This window comes from Hypomesus transpacificus, chromosome 18 (assembly GCF_021917145.1).
Source record: "Hypomesus transpacificus isolate Combined female chromosome 18, fHypTra1, whole genome shotgun sequence".
In the NCBI taxonomy this organism is placed as follows: Eukaryota; Metazoa; Chordata; class Actinopteri; order Osmeriformes; family Osmeridae; genus Hypomesus; species Hypomesus transpacificus.
Genome location: NC_061077.1, coordinates 4,277,830 through 4,301,715, shown reverse-complemented (window position 1 = coordinate 4,301,715; position 23,886 = coordinate 4,277,830). Strand labels below are relative to the sequence as shown.

General features: G+C 44.0%; 1 protein-coding gene across 1 annotated transcript; it reads right to left on the bottom strand.

The window, feature by feature from the left end:
* Positions 1 to 4,135: 4,135 nt before the first annotated feature.
* nol4la (nucleolar protein 4-like a) lies at positions 4,136 to 23,435 on the bottom strand. Its single transcript, XM_047040936.1, has 11 exons — positions 22,854 to 23,435; positions 15,451 to 15,606; positions 14,218 to 14,329; positions 13,617 to 13,726; positions 11,325 to 11,463; positions 10,369 to 10,658; positions 10,004 to 10,189; positions 9,353 to 9,541; positions 8,991 to 9,110; positions 8,656 to 8,845; positions 4,136 to 8,550 (listed from the first exon to the last, which is right to left on the bottom strand). Exons 1-11 carry the CDS (start codon positions 23,193 to 23,195, stop codon positions 8,333 to 8,335), a joined length of 2,052 nt encoding a protein of 683 aa, XP_046896892.1. The 5' UTR covers positions 23,196 to 23,435; the 3' UTR covers positions 4,136 to 8,332.
* Positions 23,436 to 23,886: the final 451 nt, after the last annotated feature.

The following is a 23,886-nucleotide window of genomic DNA, read 5'->3' as shown; positions in this document are numbered from 1 at the left end:
ACAGTAAAATGAGTTCATGACAACATCAAATATTCCCTTCCTTTATTACTGTATGTCCATATTTAATACAAAATCCTTTAGATGTACACTGTTCATCCATATAGCTCATTTCATTACATGTTGGCAAAGAAGTGATGAACAAGCTAAAGGGAATTAATCCAGAGACAATATGATTAGACACTGGTAATTACAAAGGACAAGAGCTGACATTGATAGAGCTTACATAATACCTAACCTGAAAATGGGTCAACCACCTGTGGACAACAGGCTACAGTCCTTCCCTGAGTCAGAGTCCTGTTGTACCAGCAAGACTACACTACAGTCCTAGACTAATCTTTTTTTCCAAATGTTTTCTATTGTACATCAAAGAAGAAGGGGTGGATTATTTACAGTTTTTTCCAATTGCTTAAGCACAATTTTGAAAACAGGCCTCACTTTGTCAAAACATAACACACGATTCACACAACCAGACACACAAGTAGCAGAACAGCTCCAATCTTTTACAAAATGAAACGCTTCGTTCAAAACTATACAATCATGTATAAAAACCAATTCTGTCACCATATGCCACACACATGGTTCATAAAATTTGACTCTGTTTGAACCAGTTACACACTGTAGCGCTCAATTTATAACACTTTTACAGTAACTATTCTTTTCTAATTATATAACCTGCTTGATTTAGTCAGAGATATAGTTACAGTAGAATATGTTAAGTACATGAATATGTTGACCAAACACAACACACAAGACCAGTACTGCACACTGTTGAATATACTCTACTAGTCTCCTCATTGTCTACGTAAAGGTTGCATTTTGTGCAGAAGATCAGAACATATTTTAAATCAAATACTTTGGTAGGCTACTTTTAACACAGCAATTACATTTGTGGAGACAAAAGAAAGCATACAGCAAATGAAATACAGTACATTGTTTCAATCATGGACTGCAGTGAATGTGTACAAAAAAATACTGATGTGGCGCATATAGTAGCCTACATTGTACTGTACTGGAGACAGTAGACAAAAGTAGTTTTCACCTGTGCTCTTGTCGAAATGTCAAAATTACTGTTGCAACGGTATGTCTGCTGAGGTTGGTCTGAACGCTCTATCCAGCCTCTCTCAATGTTGCCCCATGGTTCACAACAAAGTTGTTCAAATTTCATTAGATACTGTAAATTTGGCCCTATTCTTCCACGGCTTCCAGGTCTACCTCTCCCTACCACTCTTCCTCCACGGGCTCCCTCTCTCATCCTCACTCTCCCTGTTCCTCTTCCTGCAACATTGCCTCCAGGACAGGTACACTAACCTTTTGCCTATTTGTAGTGCTTACACTTGATTTGTATGTTTACAATCAGTAATTGATCAAATAAACTTGTTAGAAATAATTTACAGGTTTACGTATGTGTGCAATTTCGAGTTTTCTGAGCCCGTTCACATGCTAAAACAAAACTTTAGGTCCTAACATGCAGATATAGGGGTGAGAAGGTCTTAGGGAGAGAAGGTCATATGCACCTTGCTGTTGGTTAGAGCAACCCAGTGATGTTAGCTGCTCTCTCACAGAGGAACAGATGCTCCAGCAAGATAATAACTAGAGTGCCCTGGTTTATTATTTGGAGTCCTCACTGAGGGAATAGAATTATAAGAGCATGTCTCAGAGTAAATCATTTGGCATACTCAATACTGTCTGCTACTGTTATGTCAAGGTTGTAAGTAATGTGACACAAAGAACAACATGTTTTGCATGAAATCATTGCTCTCACACGCGCAACACACTTTGTGATCATGTGATCATATGTGTGGTACACATACTTTGTTAAAATATCTCAATGTACAAAAAATCTGTACTCAGAGTACTCAAGTAGAATATACCAGGTGCCTTTTGCTAGATATTTATTATAACATTGACAACATATTTGACAGCACCTGAATACCACAGGCCTCAGTCATCCATAACCTTGAAACCCAAACACTCACCCCTCTTACTCTCACCTCTTACTCTCAGGTCATCTTACCCTCAAACACTCAACCTCTCTCCCTTCATGTTTTTGAGCCCTTTCACTGCCCCTCCCCCACAACCTCCCTGCTATTTCTGACATTGCATGCGTGAGACTCTGGTGTCTATAAATGCCCTGCTTTCTAAATATATCACACCTCGTCAGTCCACATAATGTGGGAATATCCCAACTCTGCTCTACTCTGTGTGCTCCTGGACCAGGTTTAGTTTCTTCCTAGACTTACATAAAGGTCATCCTGTTTGTTTAAGGTTTAGAGATCAATGGGGAAAGACAAGCAGATAAGAGGTGAGATTGTTAATGTATAATAGGGCCAATACAGAGTGAGGAATTGATGAGACTGTTTTATGTCCTGGTTCAGTTCCTCCTATTCAGGAAATATTAAGTGACTAGGCAGTTCTCAGATGTGTTGAAATACCATCACTTGATCTGGTGAAATACATTTGTCCTCAAATGTTATGTACAGAGTGTACCAACATGTTCTAATCTGATGTTGTATTTGCTATCCTGGCATTAGGGGACATCAAAGTAGGTGAGAGTTCACCTGGAGATATGAGGTGAGAGTTCTGGAAGGTTGGTTGCCAGTTGAAATCTGGTTTTTAATTTACCGAGAACCAGACCTCACTGGCAACCTGAGTTGACAGGGTGTGATCCTTTTTTGGTCCTAGGGTTTCTTGTATGTAAAATAGTGGGAGTATTTCTGGACGCTGGATGATCTTTGAGCCAAGAGATAAAAGTGGAATCTAGGGCATATGAAAGCAGCAGCCTGAGTCAGTGGTAGTCTATGAAGGAAGTCTGACCTGTTAAATCTACTTATGAATTGAGTCTTGACATTTTCACAGGAAAACTAGTCCGTCGGACATGGGGGAGGGCCTTCACATTGCAAGGGATATTTCAGTTACTGCATTAGTAAGTGTGGTCATTTGGCAATAGGCAATAAAAAGAAGGAACCCAATTTTGGAGGCTCACCCAGTTGACAAGTTGCCAAAGGTGTCACATTCGCTCTGTTTGCCAGGGTGAATGTGCATGTCCACCCAAGAGTTATTTTTGATCCTTGCATGAGGAAAGAAAGTGACGAGTGAGTTGAATGAGTGCACTTGGCTAATGGAAAATGGCATCAAACATCACAAATCTTCACATCTCCTCTGCCTGTCCTCTAAATTGATTGTCCCTAAATTTATTCTGGGCTGGTCACCGTTAGGACCCATGTCATGATGACCAGCCAGTCCAGAAAACTCTGGTTCCCTCCAGAGCTTTACATGAGACATTACAGTTTAATAGGAAGCACATGAGCCTCTGTTGAATAACTTTTTTTCATATTGGTTTTCTAGGTATGGTTAGAAAAGTCACATGAAACACGCCCAACCTAATAAAGAGAGAAACCTGGTATGATCATGGTGGACCATGAACATGCTTTCCCTCTCAGAGTAAGAGTAAGCACACATTATATTTCAAGAGAGGGGTTCCAATTGCGAAATAAACATACAGTTGGGTCTAGTGGATGATTAGTAGGACAGAAGTAATACTGTTTTTAATATGATGCAGAAGAACACTCAGTTCTCCTAATGTAAAGAATGCACTTCAACAAACCAAGTGAATATTAATGTCAAACAAAAATCCAAGCTGCACAACAAATTAAAAATAATTTCTCATTTAGAAAGTAAAGAAAAATATATATTGGCTATGTATTTATGCAGTTCATGGTTTTTCTGTAAGGTAATTAATACTCAGTTCTTCTGTTATTTCCAGATTTTTTTATATGATTTCCTTGGTTGGTAACTTTACCTTAAAATACAATTACACTATTCTTACCCTTATTTACAAAGTCACACTGTCACCCCATTAAGGACAATGTTATTCAAATGACCCACTTACTAATACAGAGAAGATATGAGTCTAGAGCAGCAATAGTCAGGGTCAGTTTAGTCTCATGTGCCAATCTTACCAGTAGACCGTAAACCATGAAGATCATGCAAGCGTTGGGTTATGAATCTTTAATACCCTCTAGTGGTCAATTTGTTTAACTGCATTCAAACTCAGTTTTTCGGCATTCTTGTGGATGTCGTTTTTTCATTACACAAAAAATACAACGAACAAAGTTTCAGTTTGATAGCTCATCGCACTGTTTTATTCATTTACTGACATCTCAGAAGAAGAAGAGAGCTCTGCAATGCTGCTGTTGGTAAACCAATATGTGTTTTTTTTTTACCATAGAGTTGACGCAACACTGAAAAAGCGCTATTTTCAACAAACACAAGTCCCTCTTTAGTGATATGTAAGAGGCAGAGAATCCCACCTGGGTGGTTTTGCATGAAACTAATGAAACAGGTCTGCCTTGTCTTTTCTTTTTTAGTTGTTTCACATATATTAATAAATATCCATACCTATAAACACTTTTCAAAAAATCAAAATATTCAGTCACATGTACTGGAAAAAAGCTCCACTTTTAAATCACACTGATAAATGTACAAAACAATGATAAACATCTCGTATAAATGTAATGATATTAGGTAGAGACTAAGAGTCACACCAGTGGCGATCAATGGATCAAAAATAAACTCAGAGATTCAGTGTTTCCTGAGGTTCATGTGTTCCCCTCGAAGGCCAGGAGAGGGGAATGGCTTTTACATCACTGAGGAGATGTGACGACATGTCAAAGGGCACCTAACAAGGATTGTTGTCCAATAATAACCGGTATTGGAACCAGGACGAGGCCAGGGAATTTTTCTGGCAATTATAGAAGTCTGTTATAATGTAGCTGGATGCAACTGAACTCTGTATGCCTTTGATTGTGCACTTTGAGGTGTCATGAATCTCCCTCTCACTCCAGATTCTCTTTTCAGATGCTCTCAGCCATTACCAGAGGCCACCCACACCTGGTTCTTGAGCCCCACTCTGACGAGGTGGACTTGTGACCGGACCACAAGTCAAAGTGGCCACATCTGCATTTGATGCAATGCAAAAAAAAAGATAAAACATCTGAGCAAATGGGGGTTAGGGTGAGAGAATAACTTGGACAAAAGAAAGCAAAAAAGAACATTGTTTTTAAAAACTGTACATGTAAACATCACACTTCACTGAGTCATAAAACCAGAGGGAAAAAACACAAAGCTTCACATTGTTACACAGTACAACCTCCTGCACAGAGCTACAGTCTCTGGTTAGTACAGGAGAGGTAACAAACAAAAGAATATAAATAACAATAGAAGTACAGAGCACCACTAAATCATAAGTTAAAACAGGCAAGGGCTGAAATCACTTTGATTTTTTTAAACAGTGCTGTACCCACAGATAAATTAAAGGTTCAAAATGTTTCTTTTATAACCCTTTGTACAGTTATACATATATCTGACCACTTTAGCAATCCACAAGCTACCAGGGCATTTTTAATCAAACATCTATACATTACATTGTCCAGTCATTACAGAGAAAAGTCCCACTGGCCATTGGAAATAAACATGTTTACAAATGGTTGTCTTTGATTAGTCACAGCAACTTTAGCACACACCTAAAATATATATCTCATTGTAGACCTATTGGACTAAATGTCCAAAGTTCCTCTTTTGGAGACACAATGCAAATGGTTGTTTGAAATATTCTTTCAATAAACATTTGACTGGACGGATTAGGTCAACACTATGTTATCATACAGTAACAACAGATGAAGTGTGAGGGAGCATCCTGATATGGATATTGGTATGGCTACTTTAGGGAAGGTAGACAGGGAGCAAGTGGAGGACACCAGGAAGACATTAAAGAGTATAGGAACAGAGCCCCAAGCAAAGCTATCAACTTGATTGATATACCCTGTGGGATATGGAACAAAGTCTATCCAGCTCAACATAACATGTTTAAATGTGTTAAAAGGATTTAGCCTACAAAGTTTAAAATAACAGTTTGCTAGCCAGAATAGTCCTGCTAATCAGTCATTTCTGAACAATTCATGAACAGAAAGTCCACTGATTTGATGTGTGCTGTGCCAAATATAATGAACTTCACCAGCTCTTTACTACTCATTGACTAGGTGGCCCGATAACTGAAGCATATCCCCCATGGCATTCTGTAACTGTATCTTAAACATTTCAGGAGTGAGTATCATTTCAAAATCAAACCAGACTGCGTGTCATCAACAGAAAAGTAAGAGAGACGAACATCAAAAGTGAAAGATAAAGCTACAGCTCTATATGCTCCTATAGAGTCCAGGACATGCTGCTTGTTACACAGAAACTGTTGTTATTATTAAACAAATGTGTATGGTTACCCTAGCCCTGAGCTGTAAAGTGCTTCCAAACTTGCAGTAGATTTAATATTTGAAATAGAATGAAGTCCAATCATATCAGGGTGACAGTAAAGGGACAGCTTATTCTTCATCATAGACTGAACTGTCCTGGAAATTATCTACACAAGTGTATGAATACATGTATGTTAGTCATGTGGACACTGAACACATACTACTGATAATGAGACAAAACAATCTAAGTATGTGTCTGGGTTCTGAATTTTCTAACAAATCTGGAAGGTGAGGACGAGCTTGACGGCTTGGAAAATCTTGGTTGGAATGTTTTAGGCTCATAGAGTAATTATGCTGTCACTGTGTCAATGTTGTACGAAGTGCTTGAAAGGGCTACTGCAAATACAAATACATATACTACACAACAAATAAAAAAGACTAAAGTAAAGAAACCAAATGACGACACGTGACTTTTCAGTGCTGGGTTGTGCTCTATTGACGTTGTGTTGAAGACAGCGTGCTGTAGCTCAGTCTGGGCTAGTCTGACAACCCCACGTACCGGACTCACCATGGCAGACAACTGGGAGAGTAAACTGGGACGCATGTTCTCACACGTTTTCAAGATTGTCTTTTGCTTCATTTTTTTTTTTCTTTTTACCATTTCAAACTGTGTGTTTCATACCATGATTTATTTCAATGAGACATGCAGAGAGGGAGAACAGGGAGGGGGTTGAAGGAGGGTGAAGGGATATGGTGGGGGTTCTTTCCCTTAAGCTGGCAACCAACCAGCGATGTAAACCTAATAACCTGACCAAAATGAATGGATATCGATGGTGACTGAAAATATATATAGGCTGTGACTGACAAAAGAAAATTTAATTTTGTAACAGAAAGTTACCTGCCACAATTAAGTTTAAACCTCAGGTCTCATCTGGTTCCTTGTTTTACTCAGATCAGTATGATTGGTCCCAATCAATGAAAGTGCCTCAGTTATGAGGTTAGAGATAAAGAGCAGCATTCACAACAAACAACAACAACAGTTTTCAGCTACAGTGCTATAAAGAAGTGTTCTACTAATCTGACAGCCTGAGGAGGTAGTTATGAAAGCATACACACACCTCCTTCAGCAAAGTCTTTCAATAAGGTTTAAGCCATTTTGGGTGTGAGGACAGTTATTTGGCCAGGTAAGCTCACCATAACTGATTATCTTTCATATTGCACCATCTTCCTCACTTTTTCCAGTAGAATATGGCCACTATTTGCATACACAAGCTTCTCATTATCTGGCCCCAGAAGTGTGAAATCAACACAACAATTTGAAACAAACAATTTGGAACTGGAACAACAACACACAAAAAAACTTTAAGATTTGTAGTCTTCAGCTATGCTGGCCTCAAGCCTCCGACTAAAGAAACAGTCAAATAAACTAAGAGAGGTATTAAGACAGGACAGATGGACAGAGCATATCAACATCTAACTTTCAGTCTGTTTTTTGCCATCCATCTTTAACTCTGTGCTTGTGCATAAGTATTTCAGCAAGTCCTAGCTGTTGAGGTTAGCAGGTCAATGGCAGGTGGTCACATCGGTAGCAGCAGTTCCTTGACCATCATGAGAGCAACTTTATGGTGTGACCCTAACACCCAATGTAAAAGTAAAATAACAAGAAATTGTTTTTTTTGTCACTAATTCATTGTCCCATTAGAAATATCTACATATACTGTATGAAGCAAGGTGTGAAGGAGTGTGAATGAAGAGAGAACAGTTAGGGACAGGGAGAGAGTCATGAGGATGGCACAAGTTAACTGGATACTAAGAGTATGGTGAAGTAAATGAGCACAGTAAATGATTAATTCTGCTACTATGATGTTCCAGACCTATGCAATACAAACACACACATTTGTACTCTTGTACCTTAGGTATCGTCCAGTTGTGCGCTGCAAATTCACTGTGTGTGTTTGCATCTCTGCATGATTAAGAGTCTTCCCGAATGTGTGTGGTGTTGAGATACAGGAGGACGGGCTGGGAGAAGGTCTGGCCCCGTTGGGCCTGGTTGGGCCTGGTTGGGCCTAGTCCTGCTCAGCTTAAACTCAGTTCTGCTGCAGGATCAGGTTCTCCAGCTCATCTGCTGAGCGGAGTAGGAAGGCTGCAGACTCCCGGTAGCCAGCGATCAGCTGTCGCACAGCAGTCACCTCCGGGAGGCTTAGCTGAGCTGAGGCTCCGCCCCCACCTCCACCCTGATCATGACTGTTGGCGCTGGAGGAAGAGGAGTTAGGAGCTGCAGATTTCATACTGAGATCAGTGGGACCTGGAGCGAAAACGGATAAAAAAAGTAATTAGCACTGAAAGATGATCCTTAGGAAGTACCCCTGATGCGTGTATAAATAAGTCTGTGATGCTCAAAGCAGCTCACCATTGGTCTGCGTTGAACCAGTGGTCTGCTGGTTGCTGTTAACTGTCCCATAACCACGGAAACTATAGTTGAGGCCTCCGTTGGTGTAGAGCTGGTCCTGGGAGTATGCTGAGGCTGCGAGGGCGAAGCCTGAGTGGGCCACAGAGGCCGGGTCCCTGGGACTGGACTTGTCAGCAGTAGCAGACTCCTCCTGCAGGGGATGAACAGCATAATGACCTGCTCATAATGTTGGCTTCAACCCCAGCCACTGGTCGAAAGCAGGCAAAGTCGCACTGTAGACTTTAAAACAAACACCACCAGTGAATCCTTTGACAGAAGTCTGCTGGCACACTCACAGGGGCTTGGTAGGTATCTAGTCGCATCCTCTTGGCAGCGTTGCGTGTTTCACTCTCACAGGCAGCAGCCAGGATGTTTTCAGCCATGGCCGAAGTTAGGTGGGGAGGCGTGGGTCGAGTCTGGAAACATCCACAGAAAATTACAGAATGTACAAAATTCGAAAGCGCTTTAGTGGTTTTTATTTTTATTTGTGTCAACCTCCAAACAGGAACATTCCATATTAATTGAAATCTACTACTTCAAGCCTTCAAGTGCCTCAAATAAGCCCTGCCTTCAAGAGCACCATCAGCGTTGGAGAGGGTGTGCGGGGTTACAGAGAGGCTTGGTAGGTATGGCCGGGACACAGACTGGGCCTGCCTACCTCAAAACCACCCTTCTTCATGCGGCGGCAGGACTTGAGGTAGGTACGGATGCGCTTGCGAGAGCGCTCCTGGAACTCTGGGAACTGGCGGCTGCAGGACTCAATGATGGCCTGGATCTTCTCCTTGGGTTGTTTGGAGATGGGGACCATGCGGTCCAGGTTCTCATCCACAAACAGACGCACAAACATCTGACAGGGGGCAGAGGAGGGAGAGTGGGAGGGGGATAGGGGGATGGAGTGGGAGGGCAGGTGGAAAGCAGAGAAAAGGATAATTGATGTAGAGCAAGGGGGGGAGGGGTTGGATGTTTTGAGCGGCGTGTAGAGCCGAGAAGGGGTGGATGGATGGAGTATAAAGCGTGGGAGATGGAGGAGAGGGTAAGCCAGAGGGGGAGGAGTAAAAATGGAGAGCAAAGAATTAAAGAGAATTAAGAAGGATATGGTTGTATTGGGCAAGGAACAATTAAATAATAAATAAAATAATACTTTATCTCATCATTCTGACTCTAAAATTCTACACTTAATAAGTCAGTAAGAATTGTACTCAGTCCTAAAGTAGTTGTAGAGTAGTAGTTGGATAAGAGCGTCTGCTAAAAAAGACTACAGTAGTTGTACTCACTTCCCTAAAGTAGGGAAGATTTAGAAGGGACTCACATTGAAAGCTTTCAGCCTCTCAGGGTCCATGCCTTCGGCATCAGTTATCTTATCACTGTCATCGTGATCGTCATGGTCATCATCGTCATCATCGATGATCTGTGCACGGCCCGCAGTAAGGTCTTCTGCGCTCATGCTCAGTTCAGTCTTTACAGAATCGTAGCTTCCTGAGCTGTACTGTGGAGACTGTACACACAGAGACACAAACGCTTCACAAAACAGCTACACAACGGTGTTCCACGGCACTGAGAAATATCAACTGACATTTGAATGGACTGTCTTCAATGCTTTTCTTGTAAGCTACAGCATGATATTTACAACAGCCATCAAAATAGCGGTCAGTGCAAAACAGGGTCCTTCCTTACCTTGTTGCCGTAGTCCTGTTTGGCAGGGTACTTCCTGTTGGGATCGGTAGGGTAGGGCGTCAGAGGAGGGCTCCCCGAGGGCGGCAGTCGGTCGCTCAGGTTGACCGGCTGCTGGTCCTCTGAGGAGGATGAGGAGGTGGTGCTGAAGTCCAAGGGTGCGCTTACCCCGTTCTCCCTCACCTCCCCGTAGGGCACCGCACCATCTGGGGGGTTCCCAGCCACAGCCAATGCCTCTGGTGAAGTCAGAGCCGGCAGCCCATTGGCACTACCACTCTCTGAGGAGTCGTCATCTGTCAGCCAGAAAGAGGGGGGGTCGAGAGGTTGTTTATGTGTTTGTATTGTCCTCACTATATCCTCTATGGAGATCTATGTATCTGTAGCTTGGGGTAGGGGGGATGGGTGTTCATTGTATTTGTTGTTCTGTGTGTTTATGTGTACAGGAAGTGAGTATTGGGGTCAACTGTCATAGTGAATGTAGGTTCAGGGGGAAGCAGGGGGTCATCTAATGGGGTTGAACAGGGGGAGTGATAGGGAAATGAGAGGGTCTGGAGGGGGAGGGGACAGGGAGAAAGGTCCCTGGTAGTAGTGGCGTCCAACATGAAAAGCGGATTTGGTTGGATTAGTTAAAAAAGAATGAGGCAAGCTGTTTCCTTCTGGCCATGAATCTATGTTCATCTCAAACCGCAGTGTTGAGACCCAATGAGTGGCAAGGGACCGTAAATATGAATAACTTAATAACGATATACTGCATACGGGCAAGAAAACAACTCACCAACAAAGTGAGGTATTACCTAATGCTAAGTTCTAAGGCAAGGTTAACCTAGATTGGATAGATGTCTATCCTACACAACACAGACATACACAAAAGCTAGAAATCACAAAGAGCACAGTACAGACACGGACAATGGAATTGAGTGTGGTGTGAACACAGGTACAGAGCAGAAGGCCAGTCTCACCCTCCTCCTCCTTGAGTGTGCTCCTCGGGCTGGGGAGCCTCTCTGCATTGGGAGGACTGAGCTCAGGTACTGGGGGCTCCGCTGACACCCACGTAGGCTCAGCCATGTCCATGTCCTCACTGCTCACCGAACTGTCATCCTGGGGGAGGACAAACAGAGAGCGTGAGGAGGGAGGATGGGGGGGGGGTCCACTGGATTTCCCTGGAAAAGCAAAGGGGAGCGGACAGCCCAGTGGAGGGAGATCGCTCAGACTCACCAGACACAGACTAGCCTCCCCTTTAACCAACTTCTGATACAAATGATCTGAGGTTTTGTTATTTTGAACTGAATACCGTTCACTACATTTTGAAATGGATTGCTTTCTTGAGAAGCTTTGTCAGTTCTACACACTCAAACAGAGCCGATCTGAGCTCACTCCCCAAACCAGGCAGTGGAGGGGCAGAATTGAGTGGAAAGGGGAAAACCTCCCTGTTAAATAATGTGTGTCTTGAAGCCCTGCTATTTTTAACTGGGGAAAGTAGAAACCTCAAACGTGCTCACTCTAGCATAACACAAACACAGGGGGACCCGAGGGTCAGGGTAGGCTTGAGGAGAGGACGCACACACATACACACACAAATATGCTAAACAAACATTTCTGGGGTTCACTTTGTACATGTACACTAACACCTCTGCTATCAGTAAACAAACTGCGTGCGTGTGGCTAAAACAATGAAAACACAGACACAGGTTCTACAAATGCTACAATACAACACATATAGTGCACACACGGCACTACATATACTACACACAATACTGCATATCTGAAATCCTTTCTGACACAACCTCTGAGTGTAGTTGTTATAATTTAAACATTGAGTCAAAGACCAAACATCATGGTTAAGTAACTACTTGTCACATCCATGACCTAACATGTACTACTCATGTAGGGTTAGCCTACCCATGGTACTTCCAAAGCTCTGACCAAACACATGCATGACATGGGTGTGTGGCAAGACAACAGATCCATCCACATACACAGCCCCACATCTGTACACTAACAGGACTATCCTCCTGAGGACATGCACCCTCTGAAGGGGACTAAGACACTTGGTGATGGCTCTATTAGGTAGCAAGTGATGCATGGTGTAATAAACGGAGGGGGAGGGAGGAGAGACAGGGTTGGAGAGGAGTGAGAAAGAAAAGAAAGAGTGAGATGGAGACACTTTACTAGGTTTGTAAACTAAAAATGATTTTTTTTACTTCCACATTGTAAGTTATTTAATTCCAAAGCTCTGGATGAAACTGTATCTGGCACAACGACACAGTGAATCAACGGATTTAAATTTTAGCTACTCGTCAAGACGTTGACATAGCACACAACAAGTGTTGAGATAACACATCTTAATTGTGGGCCGATAGTAAATAACCCACATCGGTTTTACCAAGCAAGGTCTCCACGCGCGAGATGTGAAAAGTGATTGCGAGACTACCAGATTGCTGTAAACATACGCTCGATACCAAATGGGGCGGCAGAGGTCAATTACAAGTCTTCCCCAATAACACTGATCAGTAAATGGCTTAAGGTAAAAAAAGTAGAAAAATAAAATAAAGATCTGTCATCACGAGGCTGTCAACACATGTCGGAATCAGAAGGGTGATAAATGTATCTGGTCTTCCAATTGTGAAATTATTTAGCTTAGCTTATTTCTCAAACCAAAAAACATGACCTTCATAATTAAGTAGGTTTAAAACACGTTGCATCTAACTTACCTAAAGGGCAGTACCCAAGCCTACTCTTCCGCCCTATAATAAAAAATAAAAAAAGGTCTCTGCCTTAATACTCTGGACAGCTCGGTAATTTCACTCACAGCGCGAGCGTGTATCTGCCAGTGCAGTAGCCTAGAATGAGGCGGAGCTTTGCATCTGATGTCACGTGCACAGGCCCATGCATGCCACCAATGCAACCAAATATTTTTCAAATGGTTAATGCTGCTCCTTTCCTTTGTCTCTGTTAAATCCTTGTTTACATTTGTTGAACAGATGACCAATGCATCATGATGCACATGTATAGGCTCGTTAACATTGCTATACCTTCCTGAATCTTGAATGGAAGGGAAACATTTTCTTCCCATCAATATCCATTGGACACTCTTCTTCACAGATACTGTACATCTTTTTTTTCAGTGTACAATTGCGTCCCTCTCTCTTAAATGTAGGTACAATCCCATGCATGAACCCATATCCCAACACACAAACACACACAAAAACACACACACAAACAAACACTCAAAAACAGACACAAACACTTACCCTTTCATTGGCAGTCATGCACTGTAGTTTCATCTGTTTTAGGTAGGTGGCAGTAAGGGGCATGTTGTAGTCAATGAGGTCCGGGACAAGCGAGGTTGGTCGATCATTTTCTGCAGACCATAGAAAGAGGACTTATCACCAAACATCACATATGGTATCATATGTTTTTTTGCATCCCAATTATAAACCACAGTCAATAATTAGCTTAAAGGTCTGACCATGCAGTCAGATTTCCTTTCTACTCAAATTAAACAATGATAATGAGAAATGTCTGCATTCTCTAACATGGTCACTAGAGGGACTCTAAGATCATTTTTGGAGCGGCCCATTCTGTCCTGACAGTTTCAAAGCAATTTGTTACAACATCATGGTGCTTAATGATGGGCTCTAATCTGAACTGGACTCAACCCTTCTAAGCCACTAGAAATGTATAAAAAACCTCAAACACATAAGACACCTTTATTGGACAGATTTGCCATCGAGTTGTGTGTAAGTCTGGTCATCACTTACCATCAAAATTCCCAACATTTCATAAATACAGCCCTTTGATTAGCCAGGACATGAATTGATAAATAATTATAGAGGCTTAGGGGGGGCTCACCTTTGAACTCGGCAGTGCTGGGGTTGATGTGCATCCTCTTCTGACACTCTCCACAGCTCATTAGGAAGCGTGTCACCGCCTCCCTGGGCAGGAAGGCATAAGTCTCTGCTATCTGCACCAGGGAAGAGAGGCAGGCACACAGACAGGGTCAGGACAGGGAGAACGGGGCTTTAACCAAGATACCAACATTAACTTGGTTTTTAATTAAATCCAAACTCTGTATATTGGGTATTTTTCCTTCTTTCCCCTTGATACTTCTGTACTGTGCACCTCAGGCAGAGGACATGTGTGCTCATTTGCTCAGTCTGTGATTGTGTGTTATCTAAGCATGGCACAGAGAGACATCCTGTCTCTACACTCTCTCTTCTGTCTGCGGATGGCCTGATTCCACCCTTTATCTTTCACCAGTTCTGTTTTGATTATCTGAACAGAACTGGTGCCAATTTTCCTGCTCTCTTCTCCTCCTCTCCCAGGTGCAGCTGACTCATATATACTCCGGTTTCTCTCTGTAGTGGAGATATATGCCTCCCTTCTCTGTTTACATCTGCCTGTGTGCCCCCCTGGCACTTCCCTACTAAATGCGACCTTCGCGTGACCATGGGGAGGCAGCAGGGGTGCCTGGCTCCCCCCTTCCCCCTCTCCCTCCCTGCCCCTCCAGGCAGCGGAGAGGGAAAGGCCACCCAGAGGAGTCTACACTTCCCAGAAGGCCACAGTGACAGTTCCATATTATATCCTGCCCCATTGGCGCTGCTTTCACAAAAGGGTAGGAGCTATGAGACATGACAGGACCCCTCCACTGGGCAGGGGCACGAGGAGGAGGAAGGGTTCAGGCTGCTCTGGTCCCCAGGGGTGTGTTAGAGCCATTCTCACCCCTACAAACCCTGCCTCACAAGACAGACACCCACCCCTCCTAAACCCCTCCTGTTTCCCCAACATCCCCCCCCGGCTGCAGACAAGGGACCTCACTTTGTCTCGTGTCACTGGGAGAGAGTGCAGAACCTCACTGTATGCTCAATACAACTGGCCTTGACGAACGACAAGACACAATACCTCATCTGGAAATACGTATAGGAGTGTTTATGCTTTTCGTCTCCTCTTGACAACGGTAAATAGTTGCCATGGTAACTGACGCCAGGAATAAAAAGTTTTTCTTAGAAACAACATGTATCACTGCCTAAGAGAACAAATGGTTACAGAACCGCTGATGTGGAATGTGTCAGGTGACCATCTTACTGCTTTGTAGGTCTTCTTCTGGCCAGCATGTTTAGGTGCCCTGCCAGGGTCAGCACCCATCTCCACATGCATGGCATATATGATGTCAAAGAAATCCTCCACCACCGCCACCCGCTTCAGGGAGGAGCTGTCCTGGGCCGAGCCCCCGTCTGAACACTGAAACACAGAGAAGCTCAAATTAGTCTCTTGCCTGGGGCTTTCAGACTTAATGTCCACAGTGAACAAATGTATCATCTAAGAAATACAAAATATGTGTGGAAAACAGTTCCAAATGTGATCATCACACTCACATAGCACATACTAGACCAACATGACCAACAATACAAGCAAGATTACTGTGGTGGGCAGGTCCATCCTCTATCTCGATGGTTAAACACACACAGGTGCTGTTACTTAGTTAGAGGGGTCGAAATGGCTGGGGCTTAGGTGGGCTGGGCACCAACTCATCTCTGCAGGGTTTAAAAATAACACCACCTCTACAGTACGGCACCAACAGCCCCTCCTACCAACACCGTCAGCAACTACCCTGTTTCCCATAACGCTGACCCCGTCACCATAGAAACTGCGACCGATCTCTCTTGGGCAGGTGTGCAGGGCAGAAGGTCATGTGACACACCATGGAACTGGAATTGCTACGACAACGGCCTCATCCCATAAGAACACATGGGGCTTTCTTTCATTTGTTCACCTGTGCATTTTCTTTCGTCTTTTCTTTCTCTTTCACTCACTCTCCATTTTCCCTTACCCTTTCACCATTTACTCTCATCAGCTTAGTTCGTTACCTTTATTCCTGTATTCAGTTCTCTTACTGACCCTCTTGCTGTAGTGATTTGTATTATTCATTGTTTATTGTAGAAATGTACCATTTATTTAGTGGTAATTACTGGTTCATGTAGTTCAGACCCAGATAAAATAATAATCACCTGCGTTATTCTATACATATAAATATACAAATCCTTTATTCTAGTAGTGAGGGAGGCCTTATTCTGAGGATGTTGAGGTGGCTGTTCTTCCTTATTGGAGCAGGAGGAAGATCTAGAGTTCAGAAAGTTATCCCTGAGCATCACAGTGGAATCTTACTCTCTTCCTCTTCTCTGGTATTTCTGTCCTGTCAATGCAATCTGACATTTCTGTTTCCCTGCCTCCTCCCCCAACTGTGTCCCTCTCCTCCTCCCTACCTCTGCCCCGTACGCCCCCCCCCCCCCCCCACCACTCCCACCCCCTTCCTCCTTGCTCCTGCTCTCCCAAGTGCGAGGTAATGATCGTTGCCATGGCAACTAAAACCAGCTCACAGAGCGGGTTTGTTTTAATCCGGCCCTCTCTAGCCCCTCTCCCTGTCAGCATGTTCTAAATGTAATGGTAATAATGAAATAATAGCAATCCTCCACCTCATCAACATCACCCTAATCTGCCCTCCATGTTTTCACTCCTGTATGACAACGCCATCACTGTTTGGGACAATAGGGGGAGGTCCATTCACACTGGATTTAAATAATCTCATCCGACCAGAGACCCAGACCTCGGTATCCATTCTGAAATGGATACGATAGATTTGTGCCAAATTGTATCTCTCCAATATTCAGAGCTACAGTAGTGTGTATTCACGGTTGATGTTGTCATCCCCATTATTTCCCCCACCTGAACGGGTGCAAACCAACACACCTGGCCATGGCACCTACAGTGCCAAGATATGTTTCAGGTGTGGATCTGTTGGAACGGTGGGCCCTACACTGGGATTATGTCACAACCTCAGCAGAGCAAGATTCCTGTTGTTCTTAAGTTGTCCTTGTTTCAGGAAGTCCTGGATGTCCCACACAGAGAAAGGGGAGACTTGGCCCCCTCTTCACGTGTGTATGACCAAATCGGTGTGTCTCGTTCTGGTGTTCCACATGTGTGTTTAAATGCTCTCCATGTTTACTTGGTATAGCACACACACCGTGGAGACGAAGAATCTCAAAGGAGAACAGCTGTTGAATAGGTCTGTAGATATTTGCTCTCATCAGCATCTCAACGTTTTACAGAAGGAAACAGAAATGTCAGCATCCCTAATCACCATCACCACATAAACCTATCAACACAAAACTCACAACACCCCCCCATCCCATCCCTTTTCCTTCTCTCCATCCTCCTAATCCCGTAGGACTTTGCTCTCCCCAGCCACAGCACACCACCCCCATTCCCTCTTCTCACTCTCTATCTCTCTCTCTTTCCCTGTCCCGCTCCAAACAGCTCTGTTGCTAGGAGACTGGAGGGGTTGAATCAGCTGCCCCCACCGCCCCTGACAGTCACACACTCTAGCGGAGAGTCGCTGAGGGGAGAGCCGAGCAGTCCTGCACACAGTCAGGCCAGAGTGGGGGGTTGGGGGGGGGGGGGGGGCAGCTGGGTCACACAGACAGGGCTGGAAGAGAGAGGGACAGGAGACAGGAGACCCAGCACGTAGAAACACAGCAAAATGAAAATGGTATAAAATTACCCCCAATGGAAAAAGGACACTGCAGCAATAACAATGTCATTATAGCCTCAACACCACATAGCAGAGTGTGAATATATATGCAAGGCCTCTATTGTATCAAATGAACATTGAACAAACAGTAGAATAACCTGTCCCTGGTGACATGAATGTTTGCTTTTGCAAGATGGTTGTAGCTGTTCCTGTGGTTGTATGGGAGGCAGAGTGGTCTGCTGCGGGCTCCCAGGACATAGGGGTGGGGGTGAACAGGGGGGGTGAATGGGGGTGGGTGTGTCAACATAGCTCCTACTGTAGCTCCGATTATCTCATTGCAGATGTGACAACAGGTCACCTTTTAAAGCCCCATCTCCCCCCTGTAAACCCATCAGCAGGGTAATGGAAGTATAAATGGGAGAGCCTGTGTGTGCGTGTGTGTTTGTGTGTTTGTGTGTGTGTGTCTAGGCTCCTTGGAGAGTGCTGATCTTAGGGACTGGGACAGTCTAATAAGGTTCAAAGAAAGAGAGAGCATTATCTCTATCCCTCTTGTTTTCACTCTCACCCTGTGTCGTCCCTGCCTCCCTTCCTTTCTTTCTTTTTTTCTCCATCTTTCTCCTCCCTCAGTTCATAAGTCCCTTCATTAAATCCACATTAGGGATACCACACTCCCCCCTCCTCTACTGTCCTACTGCCTCCCTCAATCTGCATCTCTCTCTTTTTCTGTCTCTCCCCCATGATGATCATGCCATGATAGAACATGTGACATCCCCAATACCTGACGCAGGCCCCTGTCACAGCCTGTCCTATGCTCTCCAGACTAAACGTCAACAGAGCCCAATGTCTCAACATTACCTGTGAAGAGGACACTCATAGCCATCCCACTGGAATCTTACATTCTCCTTTTTTGTCATATTCTGGTTGTTACCCCATACTATTACAGTGGCCTAGTTTGATAAACGCTGGTAGAGCAAATGTGTAAAAAATGACAGTAGCAGTGAGGTATTGAGATTAGCTCTGTCGTAAGATTGTGTGTGTGTGTATCTGGAGCAGAGCTCAGACTCTCTCCCACACAGGGGGGAGGCCCCCGGGCCAGTTAAAAATGGTGTTAATTTCTCCTCCTATGGGAGCAAAGAAATATCTCTCCATGGCAACAGAGGGTGCTGAGGGGAGGAAAAACAGAGCAGTGTGATCCACGACCCCCTCTTTGTATGGACACACACAATACATGTACACAACCTAGACTGTCCTCAAATTTCTGAATTTTCTTCCAAAATCTCAACAACACACATTTTTAAACGGGCTTGTCTCCAACAATGATCCCGTGTCTGGTGTTGTATCGTCTTATTCAAGAGGCCTCATTCACAAAAAGAGGTGAGGTGTTCCTTTGTCTGCATGTGTGTGTGCGTTTCATGTGTGCTTGCGTATGCTGATTTGAAACATCTGCATCACAAGGTAGGCCTTTACCATTACCAAATGGTAATAACATAAGGATCAATTCTTGCGAATCAAGAGGTGGGTCATGCATGTGTGGAGAAGGGAGGTTGAACGGTGGGTTCGGGTTTAGTGTATTCCCCCACGTGCAGCCATATATATATATAAGGTAGAGAGAATGAAAGAGGAGGAACAAAACGGCGGATTATGCTGGAAATGTGCCATGCAAAATATTAGCATCAATGCAAATGTTGAATGAAAGGAGAGCTATTCTTTTGACTCTATGCCCCCTCCACCAAGGGGTAGCTCTCAGGGGATTTGTGGACTAATTGATCAGATAGTAATGATAATGTTATCTTATGATCTGAGGGTGAAGCACAAATATAGCCTAATAATATTTCTTCATTTATGAAAAATATCTGTGAGTGATTTTAACCCCAGCACATAAGTAGTCCCATGACAAACATTTTTCTATTCTCTCGTGAGTGTGTGTGTGCGTGTGTGCGTGTGTGCGTGTGCGTATGAAAGGGCCACCGAAACCGATTGTAAGAGACGGATGGAGATATTTACAGGTTTCTGTTGGCATGGCAACAAAAAGCGACCGCTCTCATCCGTTAAAATGTTTCTGTGCCATGTTCAGAGCAAGAAGGGGAAGAGGCACGGAACATTCCTCTTTGAAAATAAAAGACTGTGTTGGCCGAGGAGGCCTGCTGGCTACAAGAAACACTGTATATACTATATGTGGATGGTGGGTTTCTGTAGGATTAGTGTAAATAAGGCTTAATAGATAATAACAACCATAGAACTGACAAAATGGGACAATATGTCTGACGAAAACATCCAGAGGTTCTGTTTTTTTGACTGCACCGAATATGGCTGTGGTGTATAGTTACGAGTGGCATGCATGTCTCTCTCCACAGTCCTGTATCCCTCCTCCTTTCTCTGTTCTAATCAGGACATAATGAGAGCTAAACAAGGTTGCATCCCCACACTGCGGCTGGCTGCATTCTCTAAGCAGTGGATTTCCAGAACAAGGCTCTCGGAGATCCAGAAAGAGGGCGAGACGAGAGAGACTATGAAATACTGTAAAGAGAGAGAGAGAGAGAGAGAGAGAGAGAGAGAGAGAGAGAGAGAGAGAGCAAGTCCAGACAATCTCAGAACTGTCTTAAATGAAGTCTACACTAGGCCTGTACAAAACTCTTCAAACCCCCTCAGAGTCTGTATCTCTCTCCTTTATCTCCAGGACACACTGGGACTGCCTTGTGTGGCCCTAAGTGAAGAAACCTCCTCTGTCTGCCCCTCACCCAGCATCCCTCCCTGCCCCCACCCTGACGTCCCCAGTGTTCGCCCCCCCGCCTGCCCTCACACGGAAACTTGGCACACCCCAGGAGCAGCTGCAGCAGGGCCTCCGATGCACACGCTCAGGAGACACGCCCCCGCCCTGCAGCCGTGCGTGGGGAGCTTTGTGTGTTCCTGTGTGTATTATAACCAACTAAATACACACACAGTATTTGACACACTTTTGTAGCATCTCATTACACCTCATCTTCTCAGATTCTTTCTTTGACATCATACTGGCCCGCCCCTTTGTGCTGGAATTACCAGCTAGTGTTTGTTTTTCTTGTTTTGTTCATTGTCTAATTGTACTTACATGGGGGGTTAGCCAGAGGAAAGTTACCCACTACAATAATCACTGTGTTTTACCTGTCAGAAAGCATTGCCCCGCTTTTAACAGGTAAGGCATTTTGCAGTTTAGCGGAGATGTGCCTTGTCCATAAATCTTGGCTGTGCTCTGCAAGTAATCAAAGATTGATCATGTTGGAAAGTAGGGCATTTAAGAGTTCATAATGGTGACAAAATGCCAATGGGTGGCAATATATTTATGGTCTTCCAGTTTATACATGTATTATTACAAATGATCTGTTACCTGCCGAATCAATCTACAACAAAAACAGGGACACTCTGCACCTGCCAAGACACCACCTGCTCCTGTCAAGTGGCACTGGGCTGAAATGAAACATAATCCTGAGTAGGTGAATTAAACACCATTTAACCCACATTCAACCTGTGTCATGGACACAGACGCACTAAACCTGAGCAGTAGTAGAATCACATCAAACATCCCATACCTCATCAGGGCACATTTCTGAGTTTGTTAACATTGCTGCTGATCTTTGTGGTCCTTAGATTATTTCCTAACAATGTTGGCTAATTCCCTGAAGGTGATTTATGATAGTGCAGTCAGTGCAGTTTTGATTTGGGGCCTTTTATTCCTCAGTTTATATAAACCTGTGATAGAGAATAGAAAATGTACAATAAATTAGTTAAATAATATACTCTAGTCACGTGTTGAAATAATGACAAATCCAAATAAACTGTTAGCTTGAAATGTGTAGATAACTTTATTTGAAAGAGTGCGCCGCTGTTAGTCGCTGGGCTGGGCGCTACTCTTTGTTCCTGCAGAAGCCCCTGTGTTGAGATCTAAACGCTCGCGACAGTCCTCGTGTCAAACCTAATACCTTTTAGATGTATTTATTTATATTGTGGTGCATATAGAAATGATCAATTGTCAGTGTGGTCAGCTGCACAGGCGAGGTGGGGTGGGGGCTAATAAAAAGATATGCAGCAAGCGAACAGGTTACCAGAGCAACGGGTGCCTTTGGGCCAATGCGCAGATATCCTGCTCAGGACAATGCAAACTGTGGCATCAGTCCGGATTGTAACACATCTTTACTTAAATTAAGTACAAATAGCTTCCGTCAATGATGACATTTTAATTGGTTTTAAATAATAAACAACTGAGCGTCACATCGAGATCTAGAGAATTAGATCATTTATCAAAGCTTTCGAGATGCCCTGGGCTGGGTACCCCAGTGCGCGAGCATTGCCCATGGGACATCGTTAGGAGTGTTGAGGCCTACTTTTCTATATTCTACAGCTACAGGTTGAATAAAATAACCATCTTCCAAAGCTTTAGTCCACAAATCTTAAAATAATGCCATCCTCCGATTGCCACGCCAAGCACCCATACCCATCAAATTGGGTATGCCAATGGCCCTCGTGCGCGCGCGCCGAGTCGCCCAGACGGGCGCACGCACACGATTGTCCTACGTGTCAGGATACTAACCAGGCAGGTTTATCAACATTTTGTCAAGAGACCACTGGTCTTAGCCTCGTGCTCGTTATTATGCCATTGACAGGACAAACTGTACCTCGCAAAGCGACTACAGCATGATACCTGTATGTTAGCGACTGCGATTGCCTCTAGGAACCGGCGTTGCTATGGCAGCTAGCGATGAGAGTGCTGTGTACAGAGTCGAGCAACAAACTAAACCTTTCTCTGAAAAGGTGAGGGTGATCATTAAAACGATCAAAGTTGCAATATTAACCCAGATGGTGTGTCTTATCATAGGCTATTAAAAGCCGACTGTTAGGTTTATTGACTGGACGTTTCACTTAGGCTACACACACACAAACACGCACACGCACACATACACACAAATATAGGATATAGACTGCACTTTACCGTTGACTTGACCGGGACGTAAAGCACTGGCTTCCCTGATGCTCCTTTCTTGTTGTGCTCCCCCAAAATGTTGGTCCCGACCTGAAACCCCTTTGACTTAACCCAAAATTTAAATTTGGCGTTTATGTGACTATTGTCGACATACATGCCGTCCGTCTCCTCATTTTGCAGTAGTGTCTGCATGATTTTGTTGTATTTTCGCCGGGTGACGGTCTTTGTTTTACCCGAGTCCCCATAAGTCCGGAGACACCAGTCCTGAAATTCGCTAAACATCTCAGCCTCCAACACGACAGGACTTCGGCTCCTTTTCGGTAGATCCATGCATGCTTTTTTTGTTGCCATAGCGTTCGCGTTCGGAACGTTATATTTTTAAAATAGTAAAAAATAGCTAAGATGTGGCTTTTGATTTCCTTGTCCCCTACCTCTGTCCCGCTTCGAGGAGTCTTTCTTCGCGACGTTGGGATAGCTTTCTCCCTTTCGTTATTATCTGGAAAAATGCTCATGAAACTGATTCGGGCAGCCGCACACCTGTTTGAAGAGACGCTTAGCCTCCTGTCCCGAACCGCAACGGCAAAATGTCACTTGCTCACATCATCCGCTGAGGAACTGTCTGAGGAGAGGGGGTTGTCCTATAAAGCGGGTATCTCCCACCTGTGCGTAAACGGTCTTCTGACTAAAGGATATGAAGAAAAAACCCACAGCGGTCGCTTAACAACAAAGAACACAGACAAAGCATGGAAACAGCGTTGTAAAAGGTTTCTATCGACCTACTTTCTGAACATTTGGGTCGTGTCTGATCAAATCTTCGCTAAAGAAAACCAAAGATAAGGTTATCATGACATTATCTGTTGCATTTAAGTTGAGAATAGCCTACGTATGCTAGTGTAATCAGTCACGCGCCACCTGGGATTGTTTCCCTGCTTCACACCTGTTTGAATGGGACCTGCGCGTAGCGTAGCCTAGCCTACACCACTGGCTCCACTGGCCCATCCCGAATCTATTTTAACGTGATCACATATCACACTGTTAAAAT

Excerpts from the sequence above, each read along its gene's own strand:
- nol4la (XM_047040936.1), bottom strand. The coding sequence starts at position 23,195 with ATGGCAACAAAAAAAGCATGCATGGATCTACCGAAAAGGAGCCGAAGT. Across the intron at positions 11,464-13,616 it reads GCATGACTGCCAATGAAAGG|GATGACAGTTCGGTGAGCAG; the intron begins GTAAGTGTTTGT and ends GTCCTCCCCCAG. Across the intron at positions 10,190-10,368 it reads AACAGGACTACGGCAACAAG|TCTCCACAGTACAGCTCAGG; the intron begins GTAAGGAAGGAC and ends CTGTGTGTACAG.